The sequence below is a fragment of the Callorhinchus milii genome, unplaced genomic scaffold, assembly GCF_018977255.1.
Source record: "Callorhinchus milii isolate IMCB2004 unplaced genomic scaffold, IMCB_Cmil_1.0 Scaffold13, whole genome shotgun sequence".
Taxonomy (NCBI): Eukaryota; Metazoa; Chordata; class Chondrichthyes; order Chimaeriformes; family Callorhinchidae; genus Callorhinchus; species Callorhinchus milii.
This window is the reverse complement of record NW_024704754.1, coordinates 18,715,403-18,738,002: the sequence shown is the minus strand read 5'-3', so window position 1 is coordinate 18,738,002 and position 22,600 is coordinate 18,715,403. Positions and strand designations below refer to the sequence as shown.

At 42.3% G+C, this 22,600-nt stretch overlaps 1 protein-coding gene across 2 annotated transcripts; it reads left to right on the top strand.

The window, feature by feature from the left end:
• The first annotated feature begins 7,900 nt into the window (after positions 1-7,900).
• On the top strand, positions 7,901-17,793 carry LOC103184112 (protocadherin-10). Of its 2 annotated transcripts, XM_007901969.2 has the most exons (4): positions 7,901-10,483; positions 12,632-12,690; positions 12,883-12,968; positions 17,259-17,793. In XM_007901969.2, exons 1-4 carry the CDS (start codon positions 7,976-7,978, stop codon positions 17,507-17,509), a joined length of 2,904 nt encoding a protein of 967 aa, XP_007900160.2. In that variant the 5' UTR covers positions 7,901-7,975; the 3' UTR covers positions 17,510-17,793. The 2 variants fall into 2 exon arrangements, with proteins under 2 accessions (XP_007900160.2, XP_042196092.1); XM_042340158.1 differs by lacking the exons at positions 12,632-12,690; positions 12,883-12,968 and having other exon boundaries at positions 17,259-17,345.
• The last annotated feature ends 4,807 nt before the right edge of the window (positions 17,794-22,600 follow it).

Here is a 22,600-nt window from a genome sequence, read left to right as displayed (position 1 = left end):
GTCCACAATGAGTGGGACTCAAATCTGTTCCAGCGGCCTTAGTAATCCAACCAAGCCTGTATTTCGGAATAAAACATAGGGCTGTGTTCAGCTAAAGCTTCTGTGATGGATTAAAGCCGCTTTAAGTGGTGACCTGCTTAAGCAAAGGGGATTTTGTTGATGTAATGAAAACAGTTTATGTGCAAGTCAACCCTGCAGGAAGCAATCCAGGAGCTTGCAACCAGCAGCTTAATGCTGAGGGAGCTATGATTTTCTGGAGAATCCTATGTTATTTTCTGTAAAACAAAATAGCTAAATTGAGTAGAATTGGTTTTAAGTGAAGCATTTCATTAGAAATACTGGGGATTTGAAATGTACGGACAAAATGAGAGCAATTTGATCGTAGCTTTCAAAGGGGATTTGGATAGGTTTTTGAAAATAAAAAAAATTGCAGGGCAATAGGGTAAGAGCAGTATCGGGACTAATTGGTAGCTCTTTCAAAGAGCGGGCACTGGCATCATGGGCCAAATTATCTCCCTCTGTGTTGTAAAATTCCATGATCATGCTGATCAACATCCGAAAGACAACGGTAGATCAGTGAATGAAGCACTTGTTCAGGGATACTGACCTTTGGCTATTCCTCTCCTCCAGGACCTGCTAAACATAACATGTAAATGTAAGACCTTGGCTTTGCCAGAGTGAGGTTAGACTGAAAAAATTGTGTTGGTTTGACCTGAAAATCCCATCCCAACCGAGTCTTAATGATCTCAAGGCAGTGAAACTGAACACGTTACTTTTATTATTTCTACCTGTTGAATAGAACCATAGAAATGTTTAGCCCATTCATCCTACTCTGTGTGAACTCTCCTACAGGAGCTCCCAAATCCCATCCCCCTACTCTTTCCCTGTACGCTGTTACATGGAGAATGAGATTAAAGTGGTATTATTATTATTAAAGTGGGATTGGATCCCATTCCCTATATATTATCAATCCTGTTACATGGGGAATGGAATTAGAGCCGAGAGCTCCAGAACAGGAGTGATAGGCCAAATGATTTCTGCGCTGAAAGTGTTTTCCTTCTAACTACCGTCATTGACTCAGATGTAACTGTTGTTTGTGGTAACATTACCATGAAGCAATAACCCTTTACTTAAAAACAACGTTCCTAAATATGTAGCACATTGCAGGTACAAATCAACAGCTACATTTGCCTCTCGACATTCACTTAATTTCTAATGAATCTTATTATGTCAAGTGCTTCGGGATGTTTCTTTTACATGAAAGGTGATGTACAAACGTAGCTCGTTGTTTACATGGGAAGATTAATTCTGGAGGCTATTGCACCAGTAACAAAAAAAATGAGGTTGACTGAACAGCGACTGAAATCAATGTGCCATTCAGGCAGAGACAATTTTACTTTATACTCTCCTGACTCCATTCTGCTTGCAATAATTTTTTTTGACACAGATTTGCGTTGCTGCTCATCTGAGCAAAAAAAGATGTTGCTTCTGTACCTGGATGTGTCCCAGGGCTGTCGGGCTCTTATTTCTCGAGTTTGTGGTGAAGAAAGCAGAATTGTGTCGCTGTACTTAAAAGGATTATTAATGGTAAAATAGCTTCTGGGGAGATATTAGAAAAACAGTCAGTACACTTGACAGTAATTACTGTAATGTATTTTGAGATGCTTCAACATGATAAGATGCTGCAAATTGAAGCTCTTCCTTAATTGTAATTGTCTGAGTTGTATTTTGGTTCACCACTTGCGACGTGTTACCACATTGGCCCACGAGGTGGCAGTGGTGTGACACCAACACGAGAGGGGTTTCCATTGAACTTAGTGTCTTGTGTGGTATTTCCCCCAAAAGGCTAATAAATAAAAGGAATTTTAACTTCACGATCCCATGAGCTCCAATTAAGCAACTCAGTTATAAGCACTGAAGGAATAATAATCCTTATTAGCTGGTGCGAACATTCGGAACACAAAAAGATAATTTGCCTGCAAACAAGTTACTGCATTTGATAGTGATTATTGCAAAGGACTTTGATAAATTTGGGCATAAAATAGGCACACAGCGACATAGGAACAGGGGTAGGCCATTCATCCCCGCGAGCCTGTTCCGCCATTTTATTAAGATTATGGCTGATCTGTACCTCAACTCCAAATGTGCCCCATATCCCATGATACCCTTTCCTAACAAAAACCTATCCACTGCAGTCTTGAAAATTTGAATGGAGCCAACATCCATAGCCTTTTGGGGGAGAGAGATGCTGAGATGGTGAGCATGCAAAACCTTTCACTCACTTCTGCATTCATTTCCAGCAATACATCTAAGTAATGCAATAATTCTTGCATTTGATATAGTGTGTACAAGATGGAAACGCCTCAGAACGCCTCACAGGGAACTGATGTCAAGTGTGACAAATACAGCTTAGACTGTAAGCCTAAGGTTAACGCGCAGTGAGAATGTCCATTAATTCTGTGTTGAAATCTTCGAAGTTGTGTCAGAAACACAATGTGCATAAAATACCACAAGCCAGTAGCTGTCACCACAAATAACATGGATGGTTGCATGCACACTCAAGTCATGTCAATGTAAATCCCACCGGCAGCATCATCCAATAGAAATACCAGCTCAATTGCACTGAAGACTGTAATGACTGACAGTCTAAGAGGCTCATGTGTAGCAATTTCGAAACAAGGTTTTTCCTTCATGTCTAAGTTCACTGAAGGCTTTTAATCATTAATATTGAAACCTGTGCTACAGTCAACAATTACACAATTTGTTCCAGGAAAATGCACTTTAAAATTATTTGTCAATTCTAATATACTTCTGTGTCAGTAACTTTGCGTGGCGACCACATGCCAGGTTAGTGTGACTAAACCGCCTAGGATTCAAAATGGGATTGAGAAAGTTAACCCAGAACGGTAGCTTCAGTTATTTCAAAGGCATTTTGGCAAATGTCAAGAGGACGCAGGGTGGGTGTGAAGGGCAATTTCAGTACAGACACCACAAGTATTGCTGTACACAGAGGGTATCGAACAGCTGAAACAGGTTACCAGACCTGATTGCACGTCATATTTAAGAAGCAGTTCAGTGTTATAATGGGAAGAAGGTAGGATGATATCAAATGTGCCACAGGGGCTTTTTCATTTGAACCTCTCTTGTGATCATCGTTGATGAGCTACTACTTGGACAAAGGCCCAGCATGCCAAATGTGAGGACTAAGCAGTGATTGAGGAATGACGATTCGCCCACAAAATATACAGTCAATTCATTTTACAGTAAATTCTGTGAAGCACTTTGAGATGTCGCAAAAGCATGATAAACCGCTACATCAAATGCAAGGAATATTATTATATTGGCTTGACCTAGAGAGTGAACTAACTGTGATATTAATGGCTATGAATGCAATATGACATGGGCTTGTTGAAGCCTTTGCTTTTATTTTGGTACCCAGCCTTAGGAGATGTGAAAGGGTGCTAAAGAGGCTAATAATTATCCACTGTTTCAAGTGCAGTTATCTACAATGTCATAATCACATTACGGCTTATACCCTTTTCCCCTGATTATCCACAACATCCCCTGTGTTGTAGTAGCGGACTTTAAGATATTAAGTGCAATCCTCTCTTTTGAAAGCTAAGTTTGGTGGGAAGGTTCTTGAAATTATTTTGCAGTCACCCTAACAAAACCGTTGCAGTCACCTGGGAAATAAGATGGTGTTGAGAATCTGGCAGAATGTAAAGTACAGGCCACCTTAAATTTCCCAGATGACTGTACCAATAAATTCACCCACTACTTCAGCCTTTCGGCATTGCATTCCTATTAATCCTTTCAGAACTGTCTTGCTGCAAGAGCCCAGAAACCATTCAAGATTACATTTCCCATTAGTCAGTACATACCGCTTATCTATATTTTGTTAACCTTCCACAGGAAGGTTATTGTACTTGATTGACTGCTTTGTCTCTCACGCAACACATTTAAACTTTTCCCGCCACCTGCCCGATAATTGTAATTACAAAAATCATTTGCTCCTTCACTCAACGTGAGAACATTGTAATGTACAGAAAATGAAACCACCTTCTCTGAAATGAGCCGGGCAACTTTATAACAAATTTCCAGCTAAAACCATTTCATTCACAGTGAGATTTCTTTTGTCTGGCTTTTTCTCTCAAAGGATTATAGGTCTGAAAAGCCACCCAGTCTTTGCCTTTCTTAATGTTTAAGATCATGCAGAAAGATGGAAAATTCTTAAATTTAGTCTTGATTTTGCCCACAAAATATATAGTCAATTCACTTTACAATATATTCTGTGAAGTGCTTTGAGACGTGTCGAAGACGTGATAAGGGACTGTATCAAATGCAAGGATTATTATTATTAATTTGGAAAAACGGTTTTCCGCAGTGCTTAAAAAGAAAATTAATACTGAATTTAGGAATTTTTCACAATTCTGCATTTAATTTAATTATATTTAAAAGAAAAAGGCTAAGGCTACGTGAAATTTGGGGATGCAAGAATAGATGATAAGAATGGGGAGGAGAGAATAAGGACAAATAGGAAAGTAAGAGGCATATGACCACATTTAGAATATTTTTTATTAAAATATAATTGTACACATTTCCTTTGCCCACCAGAACTGAGATTTCCTTTTCTGATGTTTGCTTTTCATTATTCCCTACAGTACAATATATTGGCTAAGATTAAAAGGGGGAGGGGGGAAGAGATAGCTGGAAAAATACGCAATTTTGGTGAAGACTTTAACATTCACTCCATGTGGAGGTTGAGTATGAATTGCTTGAAGCTTGTTGCTAGAGAATTAAGAGCAAGGTCATTGTTTAAAGAGGGGCAGCAGTCTGTCAGTTTCCTTAAGTAGTCAAGTGCAGTGGGAATCTGCAATCACTGACAGCACAATGCTGTACAGAGCAGCCATGTAATAGCTTACACTCAGCCACAATCAACAGCCCCTCGTCTGGGAAGATGAAACGGTTTCAAGTAGATTCTCCTCTCCATTGCCAGATGAACACAATCTGACAATGCAATGCAACGTACAGTATTTCTTGATAGGATTCTTCAACAAGAAATCCTAGTCGCAGAAATGGACACTCTCTCCAGTAACCGAAAGTACTACTGCTGACAGAACTCTGCTCCGACGTGATCTGCTTAGGTCAGTGGGAATTCTATAGGGATTCCTTATTAACAAACCCATTAAGAAATAATGCAAATTAGCCGTGATATCGCACGGTGGCTTTGCAGCATCTTAAACAGTTGTAAAATGTTATGGAGCAAAAGCACAGAAGACTTAAACTAATGGTCTCTGTCCATCCATATAATGTGAGGTATTGTAGGGCATTCAGAGCTACACATATCATCCAACAATCAGGAACAATGTTCATACTGTACTGAGCCATTTAAAACTCGCTGGCTAAAGGAGTGCGTGTTCTGATTCTTTATGAATGGAGATTTCCAAGAGCCTATAAATTGAGTCTTTCAATAATTTATGTGAAATCAGATAAACTGCCCGATTCTTCCTGTGGGAGACAAGTCAGTGAATATTGGCAGGCTACTCTGCTGAACCTAACCCTGTCCTTCACTTGAACGATGTGCTGTCTGGAATAAAGATCAGGGACTATCATAACTAAAAGCATCCGTCACAGTGCAAAATACCATCATAGCTGTCTGTCAATCATCGGGTCCCTGTAATTTCTTGATAGACCATTGGGTTTGAGCGCCAAACTTGAGATCAACAAGTTTGAGTTTGAAGACACTGGATGCAACACACCCTTATTCCGTTCAAGAGATTGATGCTATGAGTGTAAGGTATAATAATGTGGGGAGGTGAGGGGGGGGGGGGGGGGGGGGGGAGAAGATAAGCAGTGTCTCCCTAGGATTGAACTAAGTCTCAGAGAACAGCTGTATGAAGCCAGAGAGAGACACACAGGTCCATAGTAAGTCCATTATTATTGACCAACATGTCTGACTTACTGTGGAGTCACATATCGAAGGGGTTAGTGCGCTCGCTTTGGAAGTTCGATTCCCTCAGGCACATTTCCCTACTCCACTCGCCTCTGTTTACCAAGCAGTAAGTAGGAACTCGGTTGTTAGTGGATTGGCGGATCACTTTCCGGTAGTAATAATCTCTAAAAAAAAAGGTCACTCAATCCACAACTGTTTGCGGGACACTGCTGTGTGCAATTGGCTGCCACGTTTTGCCCTCAGAAAACACAGTCTATCCAATTTACAGTATATTTTGTGAAGATCTTTGAGACGTCTAGAAGGTGTCATAATGCGCTACACCAAATGCAAGAATTATTATTAATATTATTATTATTATTACGTTGGATGTTGTTACCTGAGGTTTTTTGGTCCCTTCACACTTCTGGAAGAATTGGCATTGCTCTCAATCTCCATGTCACACCGCATTAAAGATGTCCATAAATTCATAGGGTTTTAAAGGCAAAATCCCTTCATCCGAAAGGAATTAATCGTCTGGTAGATTTTTATTTACTCTGATTAGAGTTTAATTTGAATATTACACATGTTCAGAGAACAGAGTAAGTAATACTGTAAGTAACTGAGGATAAGGACTGTGAGTCCTGGAAACGCCGGATCATAGCATTTCATTAAGCCCGTATCGCTACAGTGACCCCGGCAGGAAACAACAATATTAAAATAATTTTAATCAGCTCCAGTTACATATGTTTAAGTCCAAAGGCATCCATCCAGGGCTGGTAATATTGGACTTCAAGAGACTGAAGATTAAAACACACACGCTGATCCCATCCCATGGTGTGTTCTAATCCCAATGTTTAAGTACAGGGTACCAGCTGGTGACACCGAAGAGCAGCTGTAAGTACAGTATAAAACAATGATATTCCAGTGCTGCGGAAAACTACTTGTAATGCAGTTTGCCGGGAACCTGCTTCTGATTACAGCGGTGGATGAGGGGAGTGGGGCTCCAGTCTGCGGTGCATTGCCTCGCTCACTGCAGTGTTGTGTTGTGTGCCGTGTTGTTGGGTTAACTTGGTTTATTTATTTATCGATTGCTTCATTGATTCATCGATCCACTGATCCGTTCATTCACTTATTCATTTGCTTATTTGATTTTTTTGGCCAAGGTTACTGCTAAGTTTCATGACCCTTTGAGAGGAAGCTTATAAACTGCATAGCGTTGCAGCGCCAGCCCTGGTAATGCTAATTAGTGACTTAGACCAGCGACTCCACGCTGTGTTCTTTCCAAAACGGGTCACTTATTTATAATCCCTTCCAAAAATAATGAATAAATAATAATTTGTTCACTCAGTCCACGACTTGCTGTGGGACACAGCTGTCTCCAATTGGCTGCCGCAAAATACACAGTCACTACGCTTTACAATATATCACGTTAAGCGCTTTGAGACATCTCAGCGCTACATCAAATGCAAGGATCATTATTATCATAAGGATCCTTCCTCCTTAAGACGCGCGGGGCTGTGTTACCGAGTGAGTATCTCTGTTCAGCTGTCCTCCAATAAGGTGTTGAAATGCAGCGAGATAGACAACGCGCTCTCTCCCCTCCCTCCCTCCCTCCCTTCTCGGCATTAAACACAGTACAGAAATCAGAGAGAGAAAGCAGCGCTCAGATCATCCTCGGGCTGTTAAATACATCGGACGGGGCAGCAAGGGATTAGTGGCGATGTCTCTCATTTGCACTGCAACACTCTCTCGTCTGGCGCAGAGTCGCGGTGTGCAGAGAGACAGAGAGAGAGAGCGGGAGAGGTTATTCCGAGCCAAGCGCGGGTGCAAATCCACTTTAGCCCAAAAGTTTTTTGTTGGAATCGATCATTCCCGGCTCTGGATATAAGACGGGTTGTTGAAAATCGAACGGTTTTATTGCGCGGTGGGTGGGGGGGGGTTAAGGGAGAACTTCAGACGCCTCGAAGACGTGATAAGGCGCTCTATCGGATGCTATAGGATTATTATTCTCAGTAGTGGTGTTATAATAACTTGTGTAGTGTTATGGCTAATTCGAATCCAAGCCGGATTTTGGACTGTTGTCTGGCGTTTTTGTTCTTGAGTTCTTCCGGGCTTTGGGGTTCGGCGTTTGGGCAGATTCGCTACTCGATTCGCGAGGAATTGGAACACGGCGCATTTGTGGGCAATATCGCCGACGATCTCGGCTTGAACGTAGCGGAACTGTCCGCCCGCAGGTTCCGCATTGTGTCCGGCGCTCGTCAACACTACTTGGATGTCAACTTGGAAAATGGAATATTGTTTGTCAATGAGAAGATAGACAGAGAGCAACTCTGCGGACTGAATCCCACCTGTTTCTTCAACCTGGAAGTGGTGATAGAGAACCCATTGGAGCTGTATCAGGCTGAGATAGAGATTCTGGATGTCAATGACAATTATCCCAGTTTCCCCCAAAGCCAAGTGCGGCTGGACATCACCGAATCGGCGACTCCGGGAGCCAGATTCCCCCTGGAAAGCGCCCACGATCCGGATGTTGGCCCCAACTCGCTGCGGACCTACCGGCTGACTCCCAACGAACACTTCATCTTGGATGTGCATGCTCGCAGCGAACGGAGCATGTTGGCGGAGCTGATTCTGGAGAAGGCGCTGGATCGGGAGCAGAAAGCGACCCATCACTTAGTGTTGACAGCGATAGATGGGGGCATCCCGGAGAAATCGGGCACCGCGCAGATCACCATCAGTGTTCTGGATGCCAACGACAACACCCCAGTCTTTGACCAAACGGTCTACTCTGTGAGGCTGGTGGAAAATGCACCCAAGGGAACTTTGGTTCTCAAACTGGAAGCCACCGATTTGGACCAAGGTACGAACGGGGAGATAGTTTATGCCTTCAGTAACCACGCTCATCAGCGGGTGCGGGAACTGTTCAGCGTGAACCCCAGAACCGGGGAGATCAGGGTGAGGGGGTTGGTGGATTACGAAGAAGCCGCGTTATATGAGATCTTTGTACAAGCCAAGGACAAGGGACAGAACGCGGTGGCGGCGCATTGCAATGTGATGGTGGAGATCATTGACTTGAATGACAACCCGCCAGAGGTCATCTTGACTTCCTTGTCCACCCCCGTCCCAGAGGACTCACTTCCGGGTACCGTGATCGCTCTGATCAACGTGATGGACCGCGATTCCGGGGCCAACGGGAGGGTGAGTTGCAAAGTCGCCAAGAACATCCCGTTCAAACTCTTGCCCTCCTTCAAGAAGTATTACACGTTGGTCACTGATGACCTGCTGGACAGGGAGAGTGTGGCTGAGTACAACATCACCATCACCGCCGGAGACATGGGGACCCCTTCTCTCTCCAGCAACAAGACCATTGTGGTACAGGTGTCGGATGTGAACGATAACACCCCGCGCTTTACGCAGCTCACCTTCACTGTGTATGTGACTGAGAACAACGCACCGGGCGCTTCCATCTGCTCTGTGAGCGCAGTGGACCCAGACTTGAACCAGAACTCCTACCTGTTTTACTCTATCCTGAGCAGTCAGATACAGGGCATGTCTGTGTCCACTTATGTCTCCATCAACTCGGACACCGGGAACATCTACGCCCTACGTTCCTTTGACTACGAGCAACTTAAGAGCTTCCAAATCCAAGTGCAAGCGCAGGATGCCGGCTTCCCTTCGTTGAGCAGCAACGTGACCGTCAACGTCTTCGTTCTGGATCAGAACGATAACGGGCCGGTTATCGTGTCTCCCTTACCGCCCAACGGCTCGGTGGCGGTGGAGAGGGTGCCTCGATCCGCCGATACCGGTTACCTGGTGGTGAAGGTGACGGCGGTGGACGCGGATGCGGGACAGAACGCTCGCCTCTCCTACCGGTTGCTCCAAGCCACCGACTCGGGCTTGTTCAGCGTGGCGCTCTACACGGGAGAGATCAGGACAGTCAGGCGCTTTGGTGACCAAGACTCTGTCAACCAAAGACTAGTGATCCAAGCCAAGGACAATGGGCAACCACCACTGTCATCCACCATGACCATAGCCCTGTCTATCGTGGACATTGTGCCTGAGATCCAATCTGACGTGACCAGAGATCAGGAGCCACACACTGACCTCACTCTCTATCTGATCATCTCTCTCGGCTCCATTTCCTTCTTGTTTCTCGTGGCTATCGTTATCCTCGCCGCCATCCGCTGCCACAGGGACAGAAACAACCTCCGCGAAGCCTACACCTGCTCCCCAGTACCTTGCTGTAGGAGTGTCTGTTTCTGGAGAAGGAAGAGTCCGAGGGAGATCTACCAAAAAAAGGCCAACAACAACCTGCAGATCGCCTCGGGGACCAAGGCGGCGCCCAACTGCGCCGAGGTGGGAGGCAGCGGGTCCCAGGCTTACTGTTACAGGGTGTGTCTGACCCCTGAGTCGGCCAAAAGTGACTTCATGTTTCTCAAACCCTACGCGCCAGCCACCGCCCCCCCGCCCAATAACACCCAGCCCTCTGTGACTGGACGGAGTGGGCAGACCCCAAACCCTGCCAAACCCAGGACCAACCCAACAAGCCAGGTGAGCTTGATAGAGTCTTTAAGTCTCAACTCAGACTAACGGACAAGCAGTCGAAGAACATCAAAACCATATATTTCTCTCTTTTTCTCCCTTTCTTTCCTTCTTTCTTTGCTGATTCTGAAATACACGGTGCCTCGGGTGAACCCTCTGTCCACAGGGAACCTTCCAGACAGAATTCGCCACACTTGCACACCATCCAACAAACTCAATGCATTGACTGGGGAAGAGTTGTGCAGTCTGTCACCGGGACTGTTAGCGAGGGATCTCTCAGTATTCATCGAGACTCTGCCTATCCTCAGTCGATGTCGCGTTAGGTGTATGTGTGTGATATCATGTGATCCATTAGCTCCCTTTAAACCGCAAATGGGTGTCAGTATTCACAGGTTCCCACATAACGCTGTCTGTTAAGGAGACCCTTTCCCATTGGGAGTGAACTAAGGGAGGCACATTGTTATGGGTCACTCGCCAGAAGTGACCAGGTAACTCTCCTCCGCCACAGCGCTCCTTTTTCGAACACAAGACACGATCATTCCTAAAATACGCCAACAATTAACCACTTTGGGACTTCAGTCTACACACAGTGTAGGCTGACATCCCAGCACCGAGCCGAGCTTTGAGACAGTTTAGAAGCGACAAGGCGTCGCATACATCAAGGTTCTTTGTATCTAGGCTAATGGGGTAATCCCCCTGGGAGCTGTAAGCATATGAACCGATAGAATGATGAACCAAAACGTTTTCTTGTGACAGCAAAGGAATACTTAACTCACTTTTTTACTGAGACACAGACGCATATCTCATCTGAATACAATTGTTGTGTTGATGTTTGTGTGCGATGGAACTTGACATATTGACAATATAGGGTTGGTTCCCTAGTAATTGCTCGACCTTTCTTAATTTATTTGCAACAAGTATGTCTGAGTGGTGAGGGTGACAGATAGTAACTCCAGGTGGCATTATTCACGCTGCTCTCAACCCATCTTGCCTTTTATGTGACTGTCACGCAAATAATTCGCTTCCTTCCTTATTTTCTTCTTTCCTTCTTTTCTCCGTTTCTTTCAAAATGTTCCACATCTTAAACACAACTATTACTGAGCCCAGAGCAGAAAAAAAATTCCACTTTAAAGTTTGGTTAAAAAAAGAGAAACCATCGCCTGAAATTTTCTTGTAATGTTACATCAAGCCACTTTCTGTAAATATAAAGAATCTTAATTTTACACAGCTTGAATATTCTGTTTCTTATACATCAAAAAGTTCAAATTAGTGAGATCAATTGAAGTGGGATTGAAATAAGTTAAATTCAGGCGGATACGTTTTATGTCTCAGAAACTAGCCCAGCGAATGGGTTGAGTTTAAGCTGTCAGTTGCATAAGGAAATGTATTATTTAAATGTGGGTTTTCAAGTGGAATTTTTGCTCGTGGTTAAATAGGCTTTGGAGAGAGAGAGAGAGAGAGTGGGGGAGTGTGGCATTCAGAGGTCTAATGGAGCTTTGAGTGGGTTTGATGAAAACACAAACACGCACTTAATTAATGTCAATCCCATTTTCATCAAATGTCCTTTGCTTTCAATCGCATCCTACAAAGTAAATAAGCGGGAAAACCTCCCCCCATCAGTTCATTTACAGTCTGACATTCACCGGTATGACATGTTGGACGTTAAATCAACTGTTAACCCTACAATGGGTGTACTTTAATTAGGGTATAAACCCTTTCATGGCTCTACTTTATTTTTTATCGGCTAAACTTTAAGTGGAACCCCCTTTAAGTGGAACAAAAAATGATGTCCTTCCAAATACGCAGCAGCGATTTTGATTGATGGCATAATTTTAACTTACTTCTGGAAGTAATGTGCAATTTACCCTTCACTGTGTGCTGGGACGTGGATTATAGCTATCTGTTAACATGTGTTTTGTTTGGCCGGGGGGGGGGGGGGCGGTGGTAAAATCTTTGGTGTCTTGTCCGTTCTAACTCTGAGAGAGAAGGGAATTGGATCAGTGTAAATCAAACGTAGTGAGTTTGTTCAATCCCATTTTCTCCCGACCAGACATTTAGTAGTATTCAATATGTATCTTAGGATATATTTTGCTTTTAAATAACTAGAGCCAAAAAAAAACACCCCCACAAAGGACCTGTTTGTTATGTGTTTTACAGATGAAGCCACAAAACACTGACTGTCGATTCTCACCCCTTCAAAACAATCTTCCTATCAGGTAAACAATGTTCCTATCCTATTTATTCCTATTCCAGTTTATTCACCTGTGTCTCTGTGGTGACTTTCGCTCTCTCTGTCCTGTGTGTGTGTGTGTCGTTTCTCTGCCCTGTGTGTGTCTCACTCTCTCCTGCGTTTCACTGCGCTGTGATCTCTCTCTCGGTGGTTGACTCAATGACTCTTTTGTTCCCAGTTCTCTGGATCAGGACGTGTTGGTTTCCCGGCGTCCGGCACAGATAGAGCCGGTCAAAGTGCGTTCGGTGGTCTCTACACCAACCGGTCAGTGCTAGACGGGGTGGGGAGATAGAATAGATGTCGGGGATGTGGGGGGTGGGGGATGGAATAGCTGCCTTGGGGAGGGGAGTGGGGGGAGAGGGAGGAGTCTGCACTGACACTCCCGAATACCCATTTTTATTTTAAAATATCCTGTGCATATCTCACATCTCAGATTACTGAATTGTCCCGAACACCCTTTAGGTTTTTGGACTCTGAAGCACAGTGATGGGTTTCCGCCTTTGTCAGACACGGGGCCGACCAAAAGGCAAAATCTTACATCTCGGAGTCAGTTAGAGATCATTAATTCTATTAATTGCTATTCATTTTCCCCCATTTTCCGCGCTCATTGATCCAGTTTACTGCACAGTGCATCTGCGAAATGGTATTTTGCTACACACAACGCTACCTCAATCCCTCCCCCCCAAAAAAATGTAAGCATAAATGTGCATATTATTAAGCCACATAAATCGCTTCGTCTCTCTTCTTTTTGCGCCATCAAACAAATCATTTCAAGGGCTCTGTGTTTTATTGCCCAGATCAGCGGCTAATCCGAGATCGCTTGAAGTCTGATTATAGCAATAAAGAGAGAGGGAACCATTATCTGTGTTATCTGGCTTTTAATCAGTGTGATTATTCCAAAGCGATTTTCTCCTGGGAGGGGGGTATTTGAGGAGGGGGTATTATGTCCGGCACTGTTCACTCATTTTGTATGCCATCTGCGTGTTTGGAACAATTTGCTAATCGCGATATATTTTCGATTAACCTACAATAGCCTTTGTCCGTATGATTTATTCCCACCGATTGATTCATTCAATGTCCCTTTGTCCCTTAGAGGTTACTGTGCAGTTACACACACACACACACACAGAATACACACATACAGACCCACACCCATACACAGAATGCACACAAATACACACGTAATACACACACACACACACACAATACACGAAAAAAAATGTGTTTTCTGTTATTTTTCTATTGAAAAAAACGCCCAATGGGTTAATGTTTCTCTTTGAAAAAAAAACCCGACAAAACTTTGGTATTTTACCTGTTCAGTAGTAAGACACGAGGTGGATTTATATGGAAATGGACATTTTTTTCTCTTCAAGTTGATTGCTAACAGATTCTGACAGTCAGGCACAGCAGTTAGTTACCTTGTTCAGAAACACTCAGTTCCGCTTAACCAGAGCCCAGGTACCGCAGTGAATCAGACAGTCCAGACACCCCCACGAGATTGTGTGAAACACTGAATGCGCATTAGTTACAATGATTATTTAAATAGGTCTTTTTTCCCCATTGCCGAGTTTCCTTGTGTCAGGAAATGTAGCAAAAAATCGAGTTAGGGAAACTGCTCCAGGATTAGTTCTTTCAATTAAAATCGGCCTCTCTGGGGGTCAGGTCTCTTTCTCTTGTGGCACACAGTCAGGTTGAGATGTCCTCACATTCACACACACTCTCACACTTTTTCTTTGTTTGACAATCGAAGACATTGGGGTGGGAGACAGAGACAGAAAGATGTCCTTCCAATCTCCTTATCGCAGGCAACAGGGGGTGCTATTTCCCTCCCAGACCACCAGGGGCGCCAGTCAAACTGTCAGAAGGCAAATGGCTTCATGTTACTAATTCAGTCCAGTAGGGGGTAGAGCTGTAATGCTTGTCACTTCTAAACCTGTTATATCTGCATGAACGCACATGAATATGACCGTCGATTCGAGAGATTTCATTAAGACTACTTAATGCCAAATAGTCAACAGTTTGATTGGGGTTTTGATGTTGGCAATGAGGAAGATTTAAGCCAAGTCTTGGAGGGATAGTGCCATCCGAGGCCATTAACATGCACATATCTCCAACTGGAGCAAAATAATGTTTCTTCCCACAGAGTTAGTGCACTGGTGGAGCAGTTTCTGTAGCAAAAAGTAATTAATAGTTTATTTATTAGCTCATTAAAAAAGACTTGGCTGTAATTGTTTGGAGATCATTGGGATCACTGCAGACTGAGGGAAACAAACACTCAATGGGAGGTAATGTTTGTGTGCTTCCCATCTCCCACATGGCTCATGAATGGAGGCAAACAGTAGTCTGTGCATTTGCTGTGGCCTCACCCTATCATGACTCTCATAAGGTGTGTAATACAGTGGGGACCCGCAAATAAACATTAGCTTTATTTATGGACAATAAACCAAAGAACACATTCCCAAGTCAAACACTATCCAAGACAATTAGCTTATTGCCTTTCTCTCAGTGCCGGTTAATTCCAGTTTCTCCTCGGTTATTTTCCTAATCTCCTCAGGGTTCTCTCCAGCTTTCTCTCTGTTCTTTGAAGAGAGTGATAATGAGATGCTGTTGGTCAGGCACAAAAGTGGAGAAATCCCAAAATTTGCTGGAGTCATGGCAGAACAGAACCATAAGCTTCAAAATAGCTCATCAACACATTCACTTCAAAGCTCAGATCATTATTTCCTGACACTTCAAAAACCTTTGCCCACAGTTTAATTAAGATGGGTGCTTGGCACCTCACCACTTAATGGCACACTTGTCAATAAATGAGACACATAACAATGATATCCATAAGTACTTAAATAGAATGCACATTTTTTATAGAGGCAATCATCCTCATCTCAGGAGACATGTGGCAGGATCCTTGTGCAGTACATTAATTCAGATTTAAGAGAAAATCTACCTTACATTTGTGGGACTGATGGCACCAATTATACTGTTATAATTGTATTATAACAATACAATGTTATGATTGCTGACATGTTTACCTACAACAACAGTGAGTGTACTTGACAGTAGTTATCTGTGAAACAGTTTGGGACATTTTAATGTGATAAGATTTTATAAAAATCTCTGAAGCTCGTTGTTGCTGTAACCCCAAAACTGAATGTACTTGTTCAATGGTTTCCAAGGACATCCTTTACCACCAGGGAGAGATTTGAAGCCAACAATTTCCGTGCCTGGGCCAACTTTACATTATTTGAACCAAAAGCTGGGTTGATTGGTCAATGGGCCTGAGGGGAGCCTTGACTTCCTCTGGCAGCTTTGAGTTACAAAAGGCCATTTCTGTTATCTTGGTAGGAAGTCAAGGTAGTCATCTGGTTCTACTGTCTCTAAGGGCCAAGGAGTCCTGGCAATAGCAAGGACTGAGCTCCCAGCCAACTTCCCAGTGAATCATTAACTGGAAAAATCGCTGGAACTGCTGTCATCATTTGATAGATGCTATAGGGCCCGAAGATTCTCATTCCTTCTGTCCTTGGAAACACTGAAATGGGCACAAATTACAAGCGTATTGGGAGCATGAGGACAACTCTGAAAATAACTGAATATTAATGGAAGGGAGAGAGAGTCCAGTATAGCTGTCCTGCCAAATGTCTCCTGGGCTTTGTCACAATGGATGAGCAATTCTCTCATGGTGCAGCTCAACTCATTTTGCAGAGATTTAACTATAGAGCTTAATTATAGCCTTAACAAACGTTAATAATAATAATTCTTGCATTTGAGATGTCTCCATGACGTGATAAGGCGTTGTATCAAATGCAAATTTTACCGCACAGAGAAGGGCATTCGGCCCATTGTACTTATGCCAGTTCTTATTTTGGAAGCTCTGGTTCTTTTAAGAACTGTGGGCAACTGACTTCCGAATTAAATTCGACCAAAAATAACCTAAAATGCATTGCTCTAATATTTAGCTGAAATGGGTGATGTGGGGGAGACGGCTCAGCATTATTGAACGTGGCAATGGCGTCCTCGTGTGGACACAGTGGTGTACTACACCTTAAGACATTTGACCTTCATGGATGAAATCGTTCGTAAAATCCTATGTGAAAAGTGCTGAGAAAGTGCCAGTTATTTACATTGTATATTTAATAAGAACCAATTGTATGTACAGTGTTTTGAAAGTTTTACATGAGAGACAGTTGATATGGATGGTTGACAGACATCCAGGCCAACTGTTGCCCCTAAGTATGAGGATTTATTCTCAAATAAACTATGAATAAACTGCAAAAATCTTAACTTACCACCACTTTTCATGGTTCAGGTTTAATAAGCAGGATCGTTAGATTTTTATTTTTATTCGTCTGTTTGTGGGACACTGCTGTGCGCACTGCTGCTGTGTTTCGCCCCCAAAATACACAGTCAATCTACTTTGCAGTATATTCTGTGAAGCGCTTTGAGATATCAATGACGTGATCAGGCGCTATATGCAAGGATTATTATTATAATTATTATTTTGACTTTATTCCTGTGTAATCTGCTTAAAACATATTTTCTTCTTTCCGCTCTACTTAGAAAATTATCGTGGAACTCCTTTATTAGTTGACAAACATGGCTGGACACCTCGATATGGACCGCAATACCCTTATATTGACCAACCTACCGGGTACAAGCACAATGTATACATCCCCGGCACTGCCACCCTGAAATCTTGCAAGATGGACCCAGTGACTGAAATGGACCAAAGCAACACTTTTTCTACCTTTGGGAAAAAAAGGAAACACAATGCAGTTCCAGACATGCAAGTTGATAGAACTTTGAATTAAGGTCTCCGAGTCACAGAACTTCGAAATATCTTAAAGTGTAAAGGACTATCATATTCGAACGGTTTTACTTCTGTGTTAAACAACGTTGCGATTTTTTAGTGAATGATAAATATGTTTGAAGCATGTTTCAGCAAAGTAAGACCGTGGTGATTTACCTTCTACTGTATCTTGATTTGCTCCTTATGAATGTGCAATAGACATTGAACAGCAGTTGAAATTGTTAAAGGTTTGGCCCAGGGCTGAACATTGGGTGCAGCAAAGCCAGTTGCACAAATGTTTCTGAATTTTGCTTGTTCATTTGGCTTTCTTCTCTTTTTTTNAACATGGTTTTACAGGAAGTGATAAAGGCACATGAGATGCTAAATGGGATAGAGAACACTACCCCCAGAGCACTTATTTTCAAATACATTAAAGCACGTAGAAACCTGGCATTTTTCACTGTCTTTGCCTTAATATTTAGGTCAGCATCTTAAGGCTAAGACCATGAAACGTTTGGGCTTCAGGATGGGTGTTTGAAACTAGGACGAGGGATTTGATTAATGCTGTAATGTGAGGTAGGAAGGATGAGATACAATGGACACTAGAGGGCCTTCTCCATCCCACACCTCTCTTGTGATCTTGTTGTTCACTGGTTAGTCACCAATCATCTGCACCTTGTAGGTTAGACCAGGATATTTCTAAGAAATTCCTCAGTCTAACTCCCAGCAACTGAGTTAAGGCAGAGCATTCAAACTTTTGTTATGTATTGGGAAAGGGTTGAAGTGATTGAGAGATTAAGTTTAAAAACCTGAACCCAGTTCAAAAACAGATATTTGAATGAATGTTTTTATATTGTTAATTAAAAAAATTCATCAGAACAGGAAACAGTGAAATAATTAAAATATTAAAAAAAAGATACTGCCTTTTCCAGTTCCTTATATCGTTGAACAATAGTTTACATTCTTAGCATATAAAATAATTGATCACAGGCTCCTTAATAGTTTATTCCTGTATTGAAGTGTAAAATAAATATGTAGATGTTATGCTATATAAATATTTTTCACAGAGGGTTCTTCTGATAGCAAATGCAAACCAACACTTTCTTTGAACCAGTAAGCATCTGACTGCCATTTCTCCAAAGTCCTTTATTCTCTTACTTTCACAGTATATTCGGTGAAGCGCTTTGAGGCGTCTCGAAGACGTGGTAAGACCCTATATCAAATGCAAGGATCATTATTATAATTATCTATCTTTGAAATAACTCAATCGACTCTCCATCTATAGCCTTCAGGGGGCAGTGTGTTCCACACTCTCACAGTGCTCTGTGTGAAGACATATTCTACATTTACAGTGACCATCAGAGCGTTAGTTTTAAGATTCTGCCTCTCGATGTGGATTCCCTTAAAGATCCCTTTTTAAAAAAAGTGGTCACTCAATCCACAACTGTTTGTGGGGACACTGTTGCGTGCAATTGGCTGCTGCCTTATGTCCACAAAATATACAGGCAATTCACTTTACAGTATATTCTGTGAAGCGCTTTGAGATGTCTCGAAGATGTGATAAGGCGCTGTATCAAATGCAAGGATTATTATTAAAGATGACGATGTGTTCCTTAATTACTTTGCCAATTCCCATTAATACCTTAGAAACTTCAATGAACTTGAATGAAAGAACAATCCAAGTTTACTCATCCTTTCATCTTAGCAAAGTCCCCTCACCCCAGGTGAATCAGTGGCAGATTTGCTTTTGGGGCTAATATCTTTCTCCTAAACTGTGCTGCTCAACACTGAACAGCCAGTCGGCACCAATGAAATCTTTCTAACTCCAGACTGGTTATTTTTAGTGTACACTGAGGTTTTAAGGAGCTCAGATGCTTAGATCTAGGACACAAGGTGACCATTGTGAGTACAAAAAGCAGCCACCCTTCCCATTCGGGACTTAAAACACGCGGCATGGAGTTCTCTCTCAACATTGCGGCTGTGAATTCAAGCCAAACCTGATAGCAGCTGCTGATGAAGTCGTTGCTTCAATGAGAGTTGGTAAAATAATCATTTTATTGATATAGCACTTGTAACACTCACATGCCTCAAAGCACATCACAGGTACTCAAGTGTAGTGACTATATTAGAAGGTACATCTGGCAGCTATGATACAGAGCAAAGACTAAAAATAGCCATGACCAAAATCACTGGAGGATTGTTGGCTTGAATATGTGCTTAGTGGAAAAATAGTAGGATTACTGATGCCTCATCTCAGGGAAAAAGTACCTGTGACACAAGCTGTGCCCTTCACTGAGAACTTTATGTATGTCACCCTGTTTCTAACACAATCTCAGGTCAGAGCCCAAGTCTCATAAATTGGTGTGACTTACATAGATTCTCTGTTAGAGAACATTTTAAGTCATGAGGCCTCTTTTCAGTCGTGAAGCACTGACAACATGACCCCCATTATTGTGGAAGCTTTGTACACCTGGAAGAGGATCTATCTTCTGGAGGAAGGAATTCTTTCTACTGATATTAAAGTACTTCATAAATATTTGGATATTTTATACTGAATCAGTGGATTGTCAGACGCTATCCATTACAACAGTTTTTTCAACCTTTAAGGATCAGCGAAATTGGATGAAACTTATGACACTTTATAACAGGTTTGATGTGTTAACTTGCGATGTTTCATAACAGATTTTATGTGATAATTTGCAGATTTCACCCCAATATTTCTACGCCACATGAGCACAAAAAAAAAGACTCGTGTACGAAAGAAAGAGGTTTGTGAATTGGGAAATATACTGTGATTTAATGCAATTCTCTAATGTGACTTTTTATAACCTTCAGCATTAAAAATGTAGAGATACAAGTTCACAATGTTATTATAATGTGGGGAATGTGGATATCTGGAAACATACATTAAAAAGATTGTAGGATTATGGTAAATATAGCTTGTTAATAACTTGAGGGAGTTTAATATAAACTCCAGTGCAGAATTGACAAGTAAACATTAATGCTATCATGGACTTAATTATATTAGTGCCATGTTACCATCAAGCTTATTAAGATATGGTAGTGGCCTATCAGCACTGTCAGTTCATGGTTACCTCACACACTTGGCTTAAAGTGTTGGACATGGTATTCAACAACAGAGGGCATCACAACTACATAGAATCTTGTCCTCATCTGACATCCACATACTGTATATGCATCTCTAGACAGTGCTACTAGAACCTGTTTATAACTTGACATTTCTCACATTCTAAACTTAAGATCATTGTCTGATAAATTTAAGATTGTGCGCAGTTTTCATTTCAGTCTTAATCTGAAAGATGCAGTTCCACAGTTCTTTTTCAGTATTGCCGAGAAATCACTTCCAAGTTAAGACTGCATTTGAGACATAATTGAACACAAAGCAGGATCAATGGGGGAATGATCCTGGGGGAAAGTACAGTGCAGACGACTCTTAAAAAAAAAAGTCAACTTGCTTTTTGTCCCTTTCCTATTATTATTCAATGTCTTCTTTCACAGCTGAGTTTTATTGTACCAAACCTGCCTTAATACTCCACGACCACCAGATGTCCTTGCTTCATGGCAAACTCGCTGGATTGTCCCAGTTAAATGGTTTGCAATCAGGAAATGCTTTGTTATCTGAGCAGCTGTTTTTTTAGACAACCAGTTTGTTTTCCTAACAAATTCTCCTGATTCATCTGATGAATCAGATTGGGCGTGATTTTCTGGCGTGTAAGTAAACTCACAGTATTACCAAACGGCAATTGCGCCAGCCTAAAATATTCTTTAAAAAAGGTGCTGTCTGTTCTCTGAAATGTCTCTATTTAAACACAAAATTCTCCAGCTTATCTGATTGCTTCTCATAACCTCTGGGGCCACGGCCACAGTCCCTTTAAGCCACAGAGAACTTTTCCAACCTTTTGATCAACCATTTCCGGCCTTTTCTCAATCAAGAAATGGAAAGCTCTGGCTCTAATCATTACCTGGAATCATAATGCGTCAACCATTCAGATGACGAATGGTGTAGTTTAGAGCTTATTCTCTTTGTGGAGGACAATCAATGTCTGGTAGTGTTGGAGGAAGGCACTCTGACCCCCAGGACCACTAACACACCCTGGGACCAATCAATTTCGTGTTCAAAATTTTCCAATGTAATTATTAAAAACATTGTTTTTTTAATCTATTGGGAACAGAATACGATCCCTTGAGAAGTTACTGTGTATCCTGGTGATTGGTAAAGGACAAGGAAAGATAATTGTTCATCCATTCAATTTTTGGTTGTCTAACAAGGAAAAGGACAATTTTGCCTTGCTAATGAGTGTCGATCTTCAGTATCCAAGTAGACAACAGGGTAGGTCATAGCATTCTGATGGGCGTGTTTCACTCTAATGGTTGAATGGATCTAAGATGGTATGTAGGCTTACAATGGGCACGTGTCTCATTGAATGTCAACCAGACCCCTTGATGTGTAAAGCCTTGGTTTATGCTGGGTAACATGGGTTGGAATTGATACTATTTGGATGTACATCTCCGTGTGTGCATCTGAATTCCTTGGCACATTGTTTCCCAGCTGTCTCAGCATGACCTTCAAACTCAGCTTATGAATTTAGATTTGGATTCGGAGCATGAGGAATATTGGGCCACTGCTGTGGACTTCGGAATTGACAATAACTCTTCGCTCCCCCCCAAGTTGACCTCCAATGTTGCACACAGTTCTACCTGCTCATCGACGCTGAGCGATTCTCTATCCCCTTTCCGTGCTGCAGCTTCCTCTGCTGAGGTGGATTAGACTTCAAGCGGATTGTCAGACTTTGTAGCTGCTTAATGGACCTCTCTGCTCCACTCCACACACACGGCTCTTCTGTAGGAGGAGATTTACCATCTGGCTGGCTCTTGGGAGCCAAGTGATCTGGCTCCAGTGAAGGGAAATCTGCTGTTTCTATTCTCTCCAGATGTCTCCAGCTGAATGATATTTGTGCAGATGGATCTCAGCCATCTGCTTGGGAAGTGAATGAGAATATACCCTGAGGATTCGGGCCTATGACTGGGCATCTTACAACATAGCTCAAACTGATCCCCTATGCTGCAAATGCTATTTATTATTCCCACAAAT